Below are 17888 nucleotides of genomic sequence, written 5' to 3' on the forward strand. Positions count from 1 at the left end.
TGGCGTAAGTAATAAAGAGGAATTCTCCCCAAGACTTTCACTTTTGTGACGGCACAAAACGCAGGGGATTCGAATGGACTCGAAAGAAAATTCACATTAAGAACCACTGATGCAGACAGAAACCTCGCGGCATTCCAAAGTCCCAATGCTTTTCAATAATAGTCATTTCATGCATCAAGGAAGAAGTTACTGGAAGCACCAAATCCCACTCTCCTTTCTGTCCCTGCTCCTAAGGGGCTGACGACTCACGCTGCTGACATCCTCGCACACCACACCACTCCGTCGTCTGCATCTGAGCCTGTCCTGGGGACGCAAAAGCATTTCACTTCTCTATTATAATCCAACTAAAGCGATACTGGGCTGTATTCAGGTCGCACACATTTCTACATTATTATTTCCTTTAATAAATCACCTCCAAATCACATCTCACTCATTTGCCTTCCTGCTAAAAGTCATTAGATGTTATTACACCCCACCACCTTCTTCCCCCAAAGTGACCGCGTCAACTGCAGATATGGATTGAGGGACTTAATCAGTGCAGAACATGTATTAATACCAAGAGAAAAACTGATACAGAAAACCACAGCCCTCATCCATCTGCCTCACTCACACAGAGAGCACTCCAAAAGGCACAAAATGCTGCTTCAGAGAGCAGAAAAATCCATACTCTGTATTTAAAGATGAAACAGCAATAGCGCAAAACGCACATAAAAATATATAAAGAGCCTCTGAAAAATGGTTAAGGAAGAAATCAAGTGTTCTGGGGTACTTTTTTTGGTAGTAGGTGCCTCTGTCCTACTTAAGAACACCTTGATCACCTTTTACTTCTGCTCCCACAATCTGCTAATTAATCACCAGAATTACCAGGATTTGCAGAGTCTCTCTACAACTACACAGCACTCTTTTACTTAAATGTGAAACAGCAATGCTGAATGTTTAAAGGAATTTGAGCAAATCCCTATCCTTAGACCTTCCCAAGAGTCCTTATTCCCTCAGGAACGCCTGAAGAACTACAAATTCCCTGAGATACACAGGAAAAAAACTGAAATAAAAAGAGGGCAACCTACCTGCACGAAGCACGGCCTCCCATTGATAACGATATTCCTGCAGGCAGCCCAGCAGTTTTGGAAAAAGCCATTAAAATCCCGATGCCACACAGCTGGGGAGGCAGGGGGACATCAAGGGGAAGCGGAGGGGCTGCGTGGCGTGGAAAGCAGCGGAGCTTTGTGCAGGAGAAGAGGAGAAGAGGGCCTGTGGCTCCACCGCCCAAGCTGCAGCTGCACAGCACTGCATTGCAGGTACGGGGCTGCTCCCAGCTGATCCTCCTGCAAATTCAGTCCTCTCAGGAGCTGAGCACAACCAGAGGCATCTCTTTCCCCTTGATCTTTTCCCTGCCTCGATCTTCCCTCTAATGAAATTAGAAATTCAGGCAGGTCCTTTGCTTCATCTTCCTCAACAAGCCGGTTTAGATTTGCCTATTCAAAGCTGGGATAGAGGCATGGATCATGGCAATTCCTGACAGTCCAGTCCTTTTGATACCGAAACGCCAGCACAATCGCACAGGAGAGAAAGGGGGATTCAAAGTAAAAAAGGAATTTTCTGAAGTAATTCCAAACCTCCCACCCAGAGTTAAGAAGAAAAAAAAACAAACTTATCCTTTACGCTTAACCGTAACAAAAAAAAAGCAGGAGGAGGAGTCGAATCTTCTTTAAAAAGATGAACGGTGTATTTTTCACAGCAGCAGGCACTTAACATTGTCCTCCAATGATGTAGAAGAATTACCAGCCATTTCCTGCGCCTGTTTATCCTGCTGGTTTATGTAAGCGATAGGGGAAACAAGTCAGCAACAACGTGACACAGCAAGGAATAACTTAGATTTTTCTCTGCTAGGGAAGACTGTTAGAGAAAGACACTCCGAATCCGGCTCTGCAGTTTTACACCAAGAGGTTTAAAGTAGACTTAGATTCACCTGATTGGCTCTCTAAAACATTTTCACCAAGCAGAAACTCGTCTCATTTCCGAAAAATGATTTCGATTAAGTCTCACTGAAGTCTGAACATCGTTTTAAGAGTTCAGAGTTACCAAACCTCTTCATATCAGAGGAGGTGCTAACAACATGCAAAGTTTTCCACTGTAGATGAGACCTGCATTGAATAGATCAATAGACCACAGACACACAGGGACAAACAGCCACTGGCAGGAACTCAGACTTCAGTCCCTCACTTGCTCCTTATAAAGAGGTTGGAAAAAACACTTCTGGATTCTCCTGCCAGTTTCCCATAGAATGATCTGGTCCAGCCACTAAAAATGAACGATGAAGAAAGAAGCCTCAGTTGCACCATGTCTGTTCTTGCAAATCCTACAGCATCAGGAAGATGAGAAGATGGGAGACACCCTCACATGGACTGGGATGGGCACTGCAGTGAAAGAACAGTGTTCTTCGTGCAGTGGAGCGGCGCTGGCACGATGTCCTTAGCTCTTCTTCTATAAACTGCTAATCACCTTCACACCAGCCAAGGCTCCAGACCCAGCTTCACCATCAAAACTCCTTTCCTTCACTCCTGAAAATGTAAATAAAACGCTGGGGGAGGCGTTTGGTCCTCCTGTTTAAGAGGAACTTCTTCAAACTGCCTCATACAGGATGTCAGCACTTTCCCTTGCCCCAAATCCAGCAGAAATACTGTCCATGCTACCTACCTACCTCCTTCAAGCAACCCTTCCACCCTCAAGCAAGGAATGCAGAATACATTTAATCTGAATTGCTCCTCACACCAACCATCCTTAGGTATGCGCTAAAGAAAGTTACTCTCCTTGCTCCTCCTCCTCACCTCAGTTTGCCGATCTATCGATACCCGCCGAGATGACGCCCTGTCTGCTGGAAACCAAAGCCAATTGCTTTCCTACACGATATTTAAGCCACCTGCAGCACAATCTTTACAAACACTGTCATTCGAGAGCTCAAATTACACTCATGAAACGCCTCCAAACAGAATTAAATTCACTGAACTGAAGACTAATGACGAATCCAACTCGTACCGTAGGAGATGCAGACAGAAGCACTGTAACGCTCCCCAAGACTCTTGCTGGAGGAGGCATCGCTTTCCTCTTTAACCATCCAGTCAACGACTTCCAGGGCTGTACACCCACCACAACTAGATCTCACTACAACTTATAGTCAGCATTCCATGTTCTCATTTGGGGAAGAGAAAAAAAAAAGCTCCATATGGCATGGTAAAAAGGCAGGATTTAAAATCTCTCTCCTCTTTTCACACCCGTGCATCAAGACAATGTCTCTTTAAGGGCAGACTGCCTGCCAGACTGTGTCTCATTCCTGTTCCTCACCGTGCCGGCAACCCCAAGATCATGTTAAGGCACATCTAGTGAGAAAGAGAACTTCTGGTGCTACTAACACGCTTACGGGCGGATCCACTGCAAAACCTGTGCTTGGTAAGTATTGTAACTGTCCAGACTCAAACTTTCGGTATGAAGTCAAATCTGAAGTTAAACGAAGACTTTCCTGCTTGCACGCACTTCATCTTTCTGCTCAAGAAATTGAAGTACTTGAGGTGATTTCATAGAATAGTTTGGGTTGGAAGGGACCTTAAAGCCCATCCAGTTCCAACTCCCCTGCCATGGGCAGGGACACCTCCCACTGGATCAGGGGCTCCAATCCCCATCCAACCTGGCCTGGAACACCTCCAGGGATGGGGCAGCCACAACTTCCCTGGGCAACCTATTCCAGTGTCTCACCACTCTCATGGTGAAGAAATTCTTCCTTATATGAAGCCTAAATCTGCCCCTCTCCAGTTTATACCCATTGCCCCTCGTCCTATCCCCACAAGCCTTCATGAATAGTCCCTCTCCAGCTTTCTTGTAGCCCTTTCAGGTACTGGATTTGGGGGACTCCTATACTGTAGAGGACTTAGGATTCTACTATGTGCGTTATTTTATAACTCTACGCAATTCATTCACTCCCCTATCCCTATTTTTATGAATAAAGAACCGGTATTTTCTGCCAGCCCGACAAATCAACAACGCTTGCTGCCGCACAGAAGCCATCCCAGAGCTATCAGAGTATCACTGTCAAGAACACGAGAGGCCTGCAGATAGTCTGACACTTAGGTTTGAAAGAACGGCGCTCGGAGGCACCAAGACGCCCTTCAGTTTGGTGGCTCAGCGGGAGTTCAGTGTGAAGATCAGCAATAAAGAATTTCACAGGAGAACGGTATTGATGCACAAATAACAGAGGCAATCAAGTTTCTTGCTCCCCGTACCCACTCCCCCACGCAAGCACTTAACAAGCTGTTTGTAGAACCGCCTGCTATTCCAGCTATTCCAAACCAAGGGACCTCCATGGAAACCAGCAGATCTTCAGCTGTGTCCTGTCACAGTCTGATAAGCGCTCCTGCATTTGAATGAAAAATCTCGTGGGCAAGATAACTCCAAAATACTCACCAAAGACATAACCCTGGGATTAATGATTAAAGACAAGCAAGGAAAAAATAAGCCAAGATCCTGATCCCAGGAAAAGTTTTGAACAAAGAAGCTGAGGAAGAATCCGAAGGGGCTGTCAGAGCTCTTCATACAGCACAGAAACAAGGGAAATTGGAAAGGTATCAGATTCTACTATGAATTTTCTGCTTCCCACAGATGGAAAAGTTACTTCCTTGCCTCTCTTCATAGCAATTCTATTGTTTTTCAGCTGGGGAAGAGGAAGAAAGAAGTGAGGCTTCAATATGGGTCTGGCCAAAGAATTACAGATAACTGTAAAAAAGCTTCTCGAGAACACAAAATACTGCATGCACTTGCGAGGAGGGCAGCACGACAGCAGCACTGCACCAACTCTGCTCTGCAATCACCCTCGGTCCAGGAGCGGAAGGAGCCAGAGGAGCTGCTCTAAGTCCTGAGAAAAAATACCTCCCATTCAGCAGAGCCTGTAAGAATGATAGAATCATAGAATAGGGTAGGAAAGGACTTTAAAGATCATCCAGTTCCAAACCCCTGCCATGGGCAGGGACACCTCCCACTGGATCAGGCTGCCCAAGGCCCATCCAACCTGGCCTGGAACACCTCCAGGGATGGGGCAGCCACAGCTTCCCTGGGCAACCTGTTCCAGTGTCTCACCACTCTCATGGTGAAGAAATTCTTCCTTATGTCCAGTCTAAATCTGCCCCTCTCCAGTTTATACCCATTCCCCCTCGTCCTATCCCCACAGCCTTTGTGAACAGCCCCTCTCCAGCTTTCCTGTAGCCCTTTCAGGTACTGGAAGGTCACTATAAGATCTCCTCAGAGCCTTCTCTTCCCCAGGCTGAACAACCCCAACTCTCTCAGCCTGTCCTCGCATGGAAGGTGCTCCAGCCCTTGGATCATCCTTGTAACCTCCTCTGGACTCGTTCCAACAGCTCCATCTCTTTCTTATGTTGAAGATTCCAGAAGTGGACACAACACTCCAGATGAAGTCTCACCAGAGAAGAACAGAAGGGATTAAATAAACACACCAGCGCATGCATAACTGGGAGAAAGCCTTTCAGATCCCATCCACTTTGTAGAACAAGTCACATAGCAGCACGGCCTCTACCTTTGCAGTTACTCACACTTACAGTAAGAAAGCATTCTGCTTTGGGGCTCAGCACCCCATATCTAGGACTACTGGTTCTGTGCAGGAGCAGAGCAGCTTATCCTGGAACGCAAAGACGCTGCCGTAGCCTTGATTCACAGTGCTTTCATCCGGACCTGCCAACGAAACACCCAGCACCCACCCAGCACGTCGCCTCATAGCCCAGTCCTGGTAATACGCTTATTTTCTTCATTTCAGTGAAAAATAACACAAAACTCTGTTCAGTTTCTGCCCGTTTCTCTAACTGATTTAAATCTGGATGGGAATTTTAGCCTAGTTTTTAAATCCTGGGTCTTAATCTCAGTAATAACCTACAAAGTCATTTTTTTCCCAGGACAAAGAGAACAGTTTGATATTCGAAGGGCTTGCAACACACAATGTAGAAAGGAAAGCCACAGTATTTTACCGGTAATCATCACCTAAGTCACAAGCGTCTGATTCCATGACAAACTACCACAGCCACTGGAAAAGTACATCTGTATTTGTATTTTAGTTCAAACAGAAGCTTGTATTTTCAAATAGAAGCATAGTTTTGAAGTAAATACCAGCTCTTCCTCACGTATCAGACTTCTGTTCAGACAGTACAACAGTTGTGAGCAGAGGAAATGGATCTCTTTCCAATTAAACCATGCAGAATGGCACGCTCCAGCATCACTCCAGCCAGGCACGGACCTTCTGTCCACACCGGACTTCACTTGGTGCAACATTCCCCTCCAGAACAGAGAGTCACAGAATCATGAGGTTGTGAAAGACCTCTTGGATCATCAAGTCCAACCATTCCTATCAACAAATAAACCATATCCCTGAGCACCTCATCTACCCATCTTCTAAACACCTCCAGGGATGGGGACTCCACTCCCTCCCTGTGCAGCCTCTGACAGTGCCCAACGACCCTTTCTGTGGAAGATTTTTTCCTGATATCCAGTCTGACCCTCCCCTGGCACAGCTTGAGGCCATTCCCCCTTGTCCTGTCCCCTGTCACTGGGGAGAAGAGCCCCTCCTCTCCACAACCTCCTTTCAGGCAGTTGTAGAGAGCAATAAGGTCTCCCCTCAGCCTCCTCTTCTCAAGGCTCTCTCAGCGGCTCCTCGTCAGACGTTCTCCAGCCCCTCACCAGCTTCGTTACTCTTCTCTGGACACTCTCCAGAGCCTCAACATCCTTCTTGGAGTGAGGGGCCCAGAGCTGAACACAGGATTCCAGGTGCGGTCTCACCAGTGCCGAGTACAGAGGGAGAATCCCCTCCGTGGCACCGATGGCCACGCCGTGTCTAATACACACATGGAGCCTTCCAAAATCAGCCCTGTAATCTGGGCTCCATCCCTGTGGAGGTGTTCAAGGCCAGGGTGGACGGGGCTTAGAGCAACCTGATCCTGTGGGAGGTGTCCCTGCCCATGGCAGGGGGTGGAACTGAAGGCCCCTTCCAACCCAAACCATTCTGTGATTCTATAATTCTATGAAAATCAGGCCTGTACTCTCCCGCTGCTTCCTGAACCAACACGGCCAGCAGTGGCCCAGGGGGCCAAGAAGGCCAATGGGATCTTGGCTTGGATCAGACACGGTGTGGCCAGCAGGGCCAGGGAGGGGATTCTCCCTCTGTACTCAGCACTGGTGAGACCGCACCTCGAGTACTGTGTTCAGTTCTGGGCCCCTCACCACAAGAAGGATGTTGAGGCTCTGGAGCGTGTCCAGAGAAGAGCAACGAAGCTGGTGAGGGGCTGGAGAACGTCTGACGAGGAGCGGCTGAGAGAGCCTTGAGAAGAGGAGGCTGAGGGGAGACCTTATTGCTCTCTACAACTGCCTGAAAGGAGGTTGTGGAGAGGAGGGAGCTGGGCTCTTCTCCCCAGTGACAGGGGACAGGACAAGGGGAATGGCCTCAAGCTACACCAGGGGAGGGTCAGGCTGGACATCAGGAAAAAATTTTTCACAGAAAGGGTCATTGGGCACTGTCAGAGGCTGCACAGGGAGGAGGTGGAGTCCCCATCCCTGGAGGAATTTACAAGATGGGTGGACAAGGTGCTCAGAGACATGGTTTAGTGGCAGATAGGAACAGTTGGACTCAATGATCCAAGAGGTCTTCTCCAACCTGGTGATTCTATGATTCTATAACAAGCATACATGGCCTGGTCTGTGCTATGCGACCTACAAAGCCAGCAGCACCCATCACCCCTTCCTCCCACTGCATCCATAGGCACCATCTTCATCACGGCTCCCAACGCACCACAACACAGGAATTCCATTTGTAGGACAAGGAAAATCAGCACAAGGAACATTCCCGGAGATTCACTGTGTGGCTCCCACCCCTTCCTAAAGGCCAGGACAAATATTACACTCAACACATTTGTCTCCCAATGCCAAACTCCAGAGATCAGTAAAACCATCTGCACTGTTTACAATTTGGGGCAAAAATAACTACCAGAACCCACAACGTGAGATCCACCTATGAAGTTTACAGTCTAAGTCATGAAAGTTCTAGTAAAAAAGCTTGTAAGCCTACAAGCTGGATTTCTAAGGATGGGTTTTTTTGAGTGAATCAGCTGACTGGTAGTGCCCGAGATGTTCACACCTCACGAAATGATGGAATTAATAGATCACAGACTCCCTAGAGAGCTTCCAGCAAAGCTATCTTTTTGCAACGACGTGCCCGGCAGTAGCCTACGTACCAAATTCCCTACGCTTTATTAATGACTAAAGCTTTGACGTGCGTATTTCCTGACATATTCTTAATATTAAGAAAAAGGCCAATAGAAACTCGCCTTTTCTAAAAATAATTTAGACTAAAGCAATTTTAATTCTAATTTCTTGTCTTTTTAAGGGAAAAGACTAAGAAACCAAATCAATGCTCTACTCAAGGTGACAAAGTAACCCAGTGATGGTCAACGTTAGGACTTGGATCTCCCTGTAAGCAGCTTTGCCTTTTGGCACTCCAAGGCATTCAGGTGCCACTCTGCCCATCCTTCATCCTCCTCATGGAATCATAGAATAGTTTGGGTTGGAAGCGACCTTCAAGATCATCCAGTTCCAATCTCCCCACCGTGGGCAGGGACACCTCCCACTGGTTCAGGTGCCCAAGGCCCACCCAACCTGGCCTGGAACATCTCCAGGGATGGGGCAGCCACAGCTTCCCTGGACAACCTGGGCCAGGGCCTCACCATCCTCATGGTGAAGAAATTCTTCCTTATCTCAAGCCTAAATCTGCCCCTCTCCAGTTTATACCCGTTCCTCCTCGTCCTATCACCAACAGCCTTTATGGACAGTCCCTCTCCAGCTTTCTTGGAGAAAGTTCTCACAGAAACAGGAGATGGGAAAAGGACACAGCCACAATGTTCCTCCAGCTCCATGATGACCACTAGAAGCTTTCTAAGCTAAGATTTGAGACCATTGCTCCGAAGGGTGGGGGCAGAGGAGGGGTTGGCTCCAAAGAGGGGGAGCAGAGGAGGGATTGGCTCCAAGGGGGGGGGGGGGCAGAGGAGGGGTTGGCTCCAAAGGGGGGGGAGGCTCCAAGGAGGGGGGCAGGGGGAGATGGCTCTAAAGGGGGGAGCGGGGGGGGGGGGGGAGGTAGCTCCAAGGGGGGGCAGAGGAGGGGTTGGCTCCAAAGGATGGGGGGGGCTAGTTGGCTCCAAAGGCGGGGAGGCTCCAAGGGGACAGGGGAGGCAGAGGGGGGTGGCTCCAAGGCGGGGGGGGCAGGGGGAGAGGGCTCTAAAGGGGGGAGGGGGGGGCAAAGGTGGCGTCAAGGGAGTCAGAGGGGGACACTGCAAGGGGGAGACGAGGCTCCAAAGGGGGAGTGGGGGGTAGGTCCAAGGAGGAGGAAGAGGGGGAAGCTCCAAAGGGGGGGGGGGGGGGGGTGGCTCCAAGGGGGGGTGGATGCAAGGGGGCAGGGTGGCTCCGAGGGGGATGTGGCTCCAAGGTGGGGCGGCAGGGAGGGGTTTCCAAGGTGGAGGTGGGGGGGGGCTCCAATGTGGGGGCAGAACGGGGGGAGGGGGGCTCCAAGGGGGGGAAAGGGGAGGTCGAGGCTCCAAGGGAGGGGGAGAGGGGGTGGCTCCAAAGGGGGGGCTCCAAAGGGGGGGGGGGGGGGTCAGAGGAGGGACTAGTTGACTCCAAAGTGGGGGTGGCTCCAAGGGGGGGGGGTGGCTCCAAGGAGTGAGGCAAGGAGTTGGCTCCAAAGGGGGGGACAGAGAGGGGGAAGGGGCTCCAAGGAGGTGTAAGGGGGGAGAGGTGACTCCAAAGGGAGAGGGGAGGAGGCTCCAAGGGGGGGTCAAGGAGGAAAGGGGTGTCTCCAAGGGGGTCAGGGAAGAAAGGGGTGTCTCCATGGGGGGTTAGGGAGGAAAGGGGTGTCTCCAAGGGGGGTTAGGGAGGAAAGGGGTGTCTCCATGGGGGTCAGGGAGGAAAGGGGTGTCTCCACGGGGGGTTAGGGAGGAAAGGGGTGTCTCCAAGGGGTCTCAGCTCCACCCCTCCGCCCCGGGGGAGGGCGAGGACCCGCGGCAACCCCGTGCCCGCCGCCCCCCCCCGCGGGGTGGAACAAAGCGGGCCGGGTCTTACTTCCTCTGCGCTTTGTCCTTCTTGGCTTTGGTCCTCTTCTTGCGCGCCTGCAGCGCCAGCACTGCGGGAGAGAGGGGCGGCGTGAGCGGGGGGGGGGGCACAGAGACCCGGGGGAGGGCTCGGGGAGGGGGGAGGGCTCGGGGTGGGGGGGGGGGGGGGGTCCCGGCAGCGCCCCGCGCTCACCTTTCCGCTCCATGGCCGCCAGCGGCACCGCGCGCCTGCGCCGGGCTCCGAGCGGGGCGGGGCGGGCACCGCAGGGCTGCCGGGGGGAGCGGGAGGCGGAGGCAGCCGAGATCCGGGCACCGGCAGCGGGGAAGCTCCGGGCGGGGCGGGGGGCGGGCATCGGCGAAGCGAGAAGCGGTTACGTTGGAGCTCGGGGAGGAGCAGCGAGAAGCCGTTACGGTGGAGCGAGCATCAGCAGCGGGCACGGTGGAGCTCGAGGCGGTGATAGCCCCGGGACCGGTCACGGTGGAGCTCCGGGCGGAGCGGGGACCGGTGATGCTGGAGCTCGAGGCGATGCCGGGACCGGGACCAGGCGCGTTGGAACTCGGGGTCGTGCTGGCCCCGGTTATATTGGGGCTCGGGGAGGAGCGAGCATTGGCACCGGGCACGGTGGAGCTCAGAGCGGTGCTGGTACCGGTCACACTGGAGCTCGAGGCGGTGCTGGTACCGGTCGCACTGGAGCTCGAGGCGGTGCTGGTACCGGTCGCGCTGGAGCTCGAGGCGGTGCGAGCATTGGCACCGGGCACGGTTGAGCTCGGGATAGGGCGGGGACCGGTGATGCTGGAGCTCGGGGAGGAGCGAGCACCGGCTCCGGGAACGTTGGAGCTTGGGGTGGAGCGGAAATCCGTTAGGCTGGAGCTCGGGGTGGAGCGAACATTGGCACCGATCGCACTGGAGCTCGAGGCGGTGCTGGTACCAATCGCACTGGAGCTCAGAGCGGTGCGAGCATTGGCACCGGGCACGTTGGAGCTCGGGACAGGGCGGGGACCGGTGGTGCTGGAGCTCGGGGAAGAGCGAGCATTGGCACGGGTCACGATGGAGCTCGGGGCGGTGCTGACAGCGGGAACGTTGGAGCTCGGGGTGGAGTGGACATTGGCACTGGTGGCACTGGAGCTCGAGGCGGTGCGAGCATTGACACCGGGCACGTTGGAGCTCGGGATAGGGCAGGGACCGGTGATGCTGGAGCTCGGGGAAGAGCGAGCACCGGCCCCGGGAACGTTGGAGCTCGGGGTGGAGCGGGAATCCGTTAGGCTGGAGGTCGAGGTGGGAGCATTAGCACCGGGCAAGTTGAAGCTTAGGGTGGGGTGGGTACCGGGCACGGCGGAGCTCGGGGTGGAGCGGGAAGCGGTTACGGTAGAGCTCGGGGCGGTGCTGGGACCGGGACCGGGCGCGTTAGAGCTCGGGGCAGGGCGGGGACCGGGCACGGCCGTGCAAAGAGCGGTCGTGCAGGAGCTCGGGGTGGAGCGAGCACCGGCCCCGGGCGCGTTAGGGGTGCACTGGGGGGAGCCCCGAGGGGTGCAGTGGGGAGTGGCGAGGGGAGCAGTGGGGAGGGTGGCAAAAGGTGCAGTGGGGGGAGCCCGGAGGGGTGAATTGAGGGAAGCGGTGAGCAGAGCAGTAGGGATTGCATTGAGGGGTGCGGTGGGGGGAGCCCCAAGGGGTGCAGTGGGGGGAGCAGTGGGGGGAGCAATAGGGATTACATTGAGGGGTGCAGTGGGGGGAGCAATAGGGGTTGCATTGAGGGGTGCAGTGAGGGGACCGATGAGGGGTGCAGTGAGGGGAGCCCGGAGAGGTGAATTGAGGGAAGCAGTGAGCGGAGCAATAGGGATTGCATTGAAGGGTGCAGTGGGGGGAGCCCCCAGGGGTGCAGTGGGGGGAGCAGCAGGGGGGCTCATGGGGGGAGCAGTGGGGGGAGCCCGGAGGGGTGAATTGAGGGAAGCAGTGAGCGGAGCAATAGGGATTGCATTGAGGGGTGCAGTGGGGGGAGCCCCAAGGGGTGCAATGAGGGGAGCAATAGGGGTTGCATTGAGGGAAGCAGTGAGGGGACCAATGAGGGGTGCAGTGGGGGGAGCAGCAGGGGGTGCGTGGGGGGAAAAGTGGGGGGGAGCCCGGAGCGGTGCAGTGAGGGTGCATTGAGCAGACCCTGAGGGCTGCAGTGTGGGGAGCAATAGGGGTTACATTGAAGGGACCCATGAGGGGTGCAGTGGGGGGAGCAGCAGGGGGGTGCACGGGGAAGCAGTGGGGGGAGCTTGGAGGGGTGTATTGAGGGATGCAGTGAGCGGAGCAATAGGGATTGCATTGAGAGTAGCAGTGAGGGGACCGATAGGGGGTGCAGTGGGGGGAGCAGTGGGGGGAACAATAGGGGTTGCAGTGAGGGGAGCAATGAGGGGACCGATGAGGGGTGCAGTGGGGGGAGCAGCAGGGGGGTGCGTGGGGGGAGCCCAGAGGGGTGCAATAGCAGAGGGTGCATTGAGCAGAGCCTGAGGGCTGCAGTGGGGGGAACAATAGGGGTTGCATTGAGGGGAGCAGTGAAGGGACCGGTGAGGGATGCAGTGGGGGGAGCCCCGAGGGGTGCAGTGGGGAGAATGGTGCAGTGAACAGAGCCTGGAGGGGAGCAGTGCGGGGAGCCCCGGTGAGTGCATTGAGCAGAGCCATAAGGGGTACATTCAGGGGAGCAGTGTGTGTAAATCATGTGCCTTCAGCAGCGTGAAGTGCCTGCTACTGTCAGAGATTCTTAATAATAAACTATTTATTTAATAATTCCCATGAAATAAATGAAACTTTGTGTCTATGGGGCCATTAAGGCATTTCAGCACTGGAGGAGTACCTGTGTTTTCCAGTGGTTAAATACTCACCTTGGAACTTTTATTCTTAGCTGCCGTTGTGCTTAACACTATTTCACTCCTAAAATCTCTCTACATCTCTGTTCTATATTCTGCCAGGATTCTGTAAGGGATTCTGGATGGGAAGCCGGCAGAGGGAGTTGCGGCTATCGGCTGTGACCGGACTGTGAACTGTGTCTGCTCTGGTTTTGATTTCTAAGTCAGGGCATTTTCAAGGGTGCTGGAGAGCAGGGCTCTGTGACACCAGATTATAGGTATTTTGATGGAAAATAAGGTATTGGAAGACAGAAAAATCCCTTTCCCAATTGGCAGTTGTTGCTCTGTTACTACAAACAAGAGAAGTTTAGCACATCGGTCTGTCCTGCAGAGTTTTAAGGGCAAAATGACAGCACGAGGTTTTGTGATGATAATGCGACAGAGATGAGCAGATCTGATGCTTTGCACTGCTGTGCGTGAGGGAATGCTGAGCTGAAAGACCTCATGTGTGATGGTGACCCCCTCGCCAGCACTGCACCCCGGTGTCCTGCATCGGAAAAGTCAGAATGAAAGCAGACTACAAAGCCACTACAATCAAAGAATAGTTTGGGTTGGAAGGGACCTTAAAGATCATCCAGTTCCAACCCCTGCGATGGCAGGGACACCTCCCACTGGATCAGGCTGCCCAAGGTCCATCCAATCTGGCCTGGAACACCTCCAGGGATGGGGCAGCCACAGCTTCCCTGGGCAACCTGGGCCAGGGCCTCCCCACCCTCATGGTGAAGAAATTCCTCCATATATCAAGCCTAAATCTGCCCCTCTCCAGTTTATACCCATCCCCTCTCATCCTATCACCACAAGCTTCATGAATAGTCCCTCTCCAGCTTTCTTGTAGCCCCTTTCAGGTACTGGAAGCTGCTCTAAGGTCTTCTTGGACCCTTCCCCAGGCTGAACAACCCCAACTCTCTCAGCCTGTCTTCGTATGGAAGGTTCTCCAGCCCTCGGATCGTCCTTGTAGCCTCCTCTGGACCTGTTCCAACAGTTCCATCTCCTTCTTATGTTGGGAATTCCATAACTGGACACAATACTCCAGATGAGGTCTCAACAAGAAAGGAATAGAGGGGCAGAATCCCCTCCCTCCCTGCTGGCCACGCTGCTTTGGATGCAGCCCAGGGCACGGTTGGTTTCTGGGCTGCGAGTGCACATTGCTGGCTCACATTGAGCTTCTACTCCCCCAGCACCCCAAGTCCTTCTCCTCAGGGCTGCTCTCAATCACATCATCCCCTATCCTTTGCTTAAATCGGGGATTGCCCCAATCCAGGTGTAGGACCTTACACTGCCCTTGTTGAACCTCACGAGGTTCTCACAGCCCCACTTCTCCAGCCTGTCCTGGTCCCTCTGGAAATATCTTAGTTTCCGGGCAGCCTCTCTGTCACCCCGTATTTGCAGTAAATGTCTTGGGAGGTTGCCCCTGACACGTTATCTGCTCACCCCTGCTGTTACTGCTCCGAGCCAGCCCCAAGCCAAGGTGCCTCCTCTTTCCACAACCAGCCTGGCACTCGTTTTTAAAGCAGAATAAACACCGCTGAAATAAGTCCATATATAACTGGTTTATCTGGCCTGTCCTCATAGCTTCATGCGCAGTGTGGCGCACCACAGCGCATTGCTCTGAGAACCCCTTCTGCCACGCTTTGCCTGACTCCTGAAGTTCCTCGGCTTCTTTTTGTCTTCTGCAGGCATTTCTGCACCAGAGTCATGTGCTACTGAAACAGCAACAGGGCTGGGGATGGTTAAACACGCTTTGCACCCTCTGCAGTGATAGGGTGGATGGTTTGGGATCTGTGTCCTCTGATTCTATACAGTGGGAGAGCTGCCTGGGGTTCTGCTGGGTTTCATCACACTAGGTGGGAAGGACAGGAGATCGAGATCTTAGGAAGAAATGTTCTTCTCTGAGAGTGGGGACGCCCTGACCCAAGTTGCCCTGAGAAGGCATGGTTGCCCCATCCCTGGAGGTGTTCCAGGCCAGGTTGGATTGAGTTTGGAGCCCCTGAGCCAGTGGGAGGTGTCCCTGCCCGTGGCAGGGGGTGGAACTGGATGGGCTTTGAGGTCTCTTCCAATCCAACCCATTCTACGATTCCATGACACGAGACGGATGCTGTGTGCACAAATAGGTGTTGCAAGTAGGTCAGCTGAGAACATCAAGCTGCCTACAAAGAGAGGATTACAGAGAGGCCTTTGAACTCTGACTTCTGTGGCTTTTTAGAGGTATAGGTGGAGTTCTTGGCCGTAAAGTATGTGCTTTGTCACTTCACAGCGTGTCCAGGGGTTTGTGCTTGCCTAAACACAGAAGCCTTGTGTACTTATGCGGGAGACGAGTTACGGCACTGCAAAGCTATAAGGGAAAAAGATCAGGATTGTCTGGACTTCCTCTCAGCCAGAATCTTGTTTTGCAACATGAATACCCATCATTTGAAAGCCAATGTACTGACATCGAGTTGTCCACTGGTGCACAGCTCTGCAAAGTCATGAGAGTAGGAAGGAAAGATTTAGAGCTTTGCAGAACAGGCAGAAAAAATCATCTCTTAAACTTGCAGTGGAGACTTTCCATGGTGCCAACAGCTAGGAATGACATTTCATCTTAAATCAAAGCTGCCACAGGGGAGCCAACAGAATCTGGAAATGAGGGCTATGCTTTCCATGGGGTTTGTATGACTCTGTTTTGAACAGAGCTGAGAGGAGTTTGGCATGAAGCCACTGTCCAAAACAATGTAAGGAAGCATATGTGGTTTGAGAATTACGCAACACCATTTGGGCTTTCATTTCTTCCTGTCTTCCAATCCAAAAGGTATGAAGGTTCCAGCACTCGGTTTCCTCCACAGAAAGCAACTCTGCACAGTAACGTTCACTAAAATCCTTCACATTCAGAGTTTGCACATGCGGTGCTGTGGCTCCTCTCTAGAAACTGCTCGGAAACAAGAAGAATGTAAATGAAAACAAGGAAAAAGAACAATTAGAAGGGCTCACGGGAATACTTTACAGACAGTTTAATATTAATGTCCTATTAGCCTTAGTAAAATTGCTAAAATTTAGCTGCCAGGAGCAGCAGAATTCAGTGGAGCCACCTTACACAGCCAGAAACCACACAATGCCCAGCAGCAAAAGTTAGAACTGTTCACATGTTAGCAAATTTAGCCCAGAGCACAGGATCTGTACAAAAAGGATCCATCATTTAAAACCAAGCTTTGCCCTAAAATGGGCTCTGAATGGTATCTAGACACAGCGCTGGCCACATATCGCAATTAATTCACCTGCAGCTCCTCGCAGCAGGCGATTAGTGCCATGGGATAATCATCCAGATGAGGGCATGGAGAAGCCTTGTGCTGCGTGGGGCTGGTTCAGGGAAATGCTTCTGCTTTCTGTCCAATCCCGGCTCACACACTCGTACTGATATTACTCCATCAAACTCTGACTGATCTACAGAAAAGGTAACTAAGCTGGTTTTTTTGCCAAGTGCTAACATTACCTAGAAGATCAGAGAATCAGAGAGTAGTTTGGATTGGAAGGGACCTTAAAGCCCAACCAATTCCATGGAGTTTGGGATCCCCGCTGGCCCTGGGTGCGGGAGTCATAGAATGATAGAACCATGGAATGGTTTGGGTTGGAAGGGACCTCAAAGCCCACCCAGTTCCACACCCTGCCATAGGCAGGGACACCTCCCACTGGATCAGGGGCTCCAAGCCCCATCCAACCTGGCCTGGAACCCCTCCAGGGATGGGGCAGTCACACCTTCCCTGGGCAACCTGTTCCAGGGCCTCCCCACTCTCATGGTGAAGTAGGAAGACACGATATGATTATCGATGTCCAAACCCACCCATCTTGTTTCCGTGTTTGAACAGCATGACCTCATTGTCATATGTGATGGATGGTTATTTGAACACACCGTTTTCATGATGCACAACTGAGTAAGACATTGCCAAACCAGAATATGAGCACTTCATATCAAGTGTGTGCAGTTATGCAGACTACCTAAGGGTCAACCTACCGCAGATTTGGCCAACATAAAAGATAATAATTTACTTCACACATATTTATCGTGGACACACGAACCCTAACCTATCATATCTTTTTCAGGCGGCAGGAGAGGAAGAGACAGATCTTCATGTCCCACTTTGCAGAACGTATGTATTCAAATGTGCTGACCTTAACATTTGTGGTAAGAAAACGCAAGTGGTACCAATTTTCACATTTGTATGAAGAATGCGCATAAGGATTCATCATTAAGAACATAAAATAGATTAATATTCTACCCGAATGATGCTGGTCAAAAATGTTAATGATGCAGTAACTGTCGAGGCCTCCATGTGATCCTACATAAATGTAGGGTCGGAGACGTTGCCCAGTGGGTAACATTTGGTTGAAATTGAGAGTCTTCAGAATGTTTAGCATCACTACGTTGAAGGTGCTGAATGAGCCTGGAACCAATGGAACAGAGCAAACAAAAATGGAACTGCATGAGATGTTTCAACCACGTATCCATCTTTTCAATCCACCATCAGTCTCTGGTGTGAGACCGTCTACGTTTGTTAGCATACATATACATATATAATCAGATTTTGCAGTTTCTGAATAAGTACCTAAAGTTTCTGAAGTCCTGTCTGGATATTTCAAGTTTTATGGGTGAAGTCTTCAGCTGGTCAGATGCACAACAAGATTTTAATGTAAAGCATTAATGATTGCATTACAATGAGCTGCCAGAGAGGCTAAAAAAACAGCAGAGAAAGAACTACCAATTTACCTAAGGAGCCAGAGTGCTACATATGTGCTCATTATGCTGATGTGAAGAGCTGTCCCACATGTAAACAGTATTTTCATAATTTAACTTCTGAACAAATTAAGGACATAAACGCATCAGCAGTT

The 17888-nt window shown here is 51.9% G+C and overlaps 1 protein-coding gene across 4 annotated transcripts in view; it reads right to left on the reverse strand.

The window, feature by feature from the left end:
- Nucleotides 1-10510, reverse strand: part of SRPK1 (SRSF protein kinase 1) — a 32836-nt gene extending 22326 nt beyond the window's left edge. For 2 of the 4 annotated variants that reach the window (XM_054087908.1, XM_054087907.1), the window contains exons 1-2: nucleotides 10336-10510; nucleotides 10153-10213 (exon numbers count right to left, since the gene is read on the reverse strand). In XM_054087908.1, coding sequence (XP_053943883.1) covers nucleotides 10153-10213; nucleotides 10336-10495 — 221 coding nt within the window. In that variant the 5' untranslated portion in view covers nucleotides 10496-10510. Of the gene's footprint in view, nucleotides 1-1067; nucleotides 1976-10152; nucleotides 10214-10335 lie in introns of those variants that run through there. The other 2 variants (XM_054087910.1, XM_054087911.1) reach the window with 2 other exon arrangements.
- Nucleotides 10511-17888: the final 7378 nt, after the last annotated feature.

Source organism: Cuculus canorus, chromosome 24, assembly GCF_017976375.1.
Source record: "Cuculus canorus isolate bCucCan1 chromosome 24, bCucCan1.pri, whole genome shotgun sequence".
Lineage (NCBI taxonomy): Eukaryota > Metazoa > Chordata > Aves > Cuculiformes > Cuculidae > Cuculus > Cuculus canorus.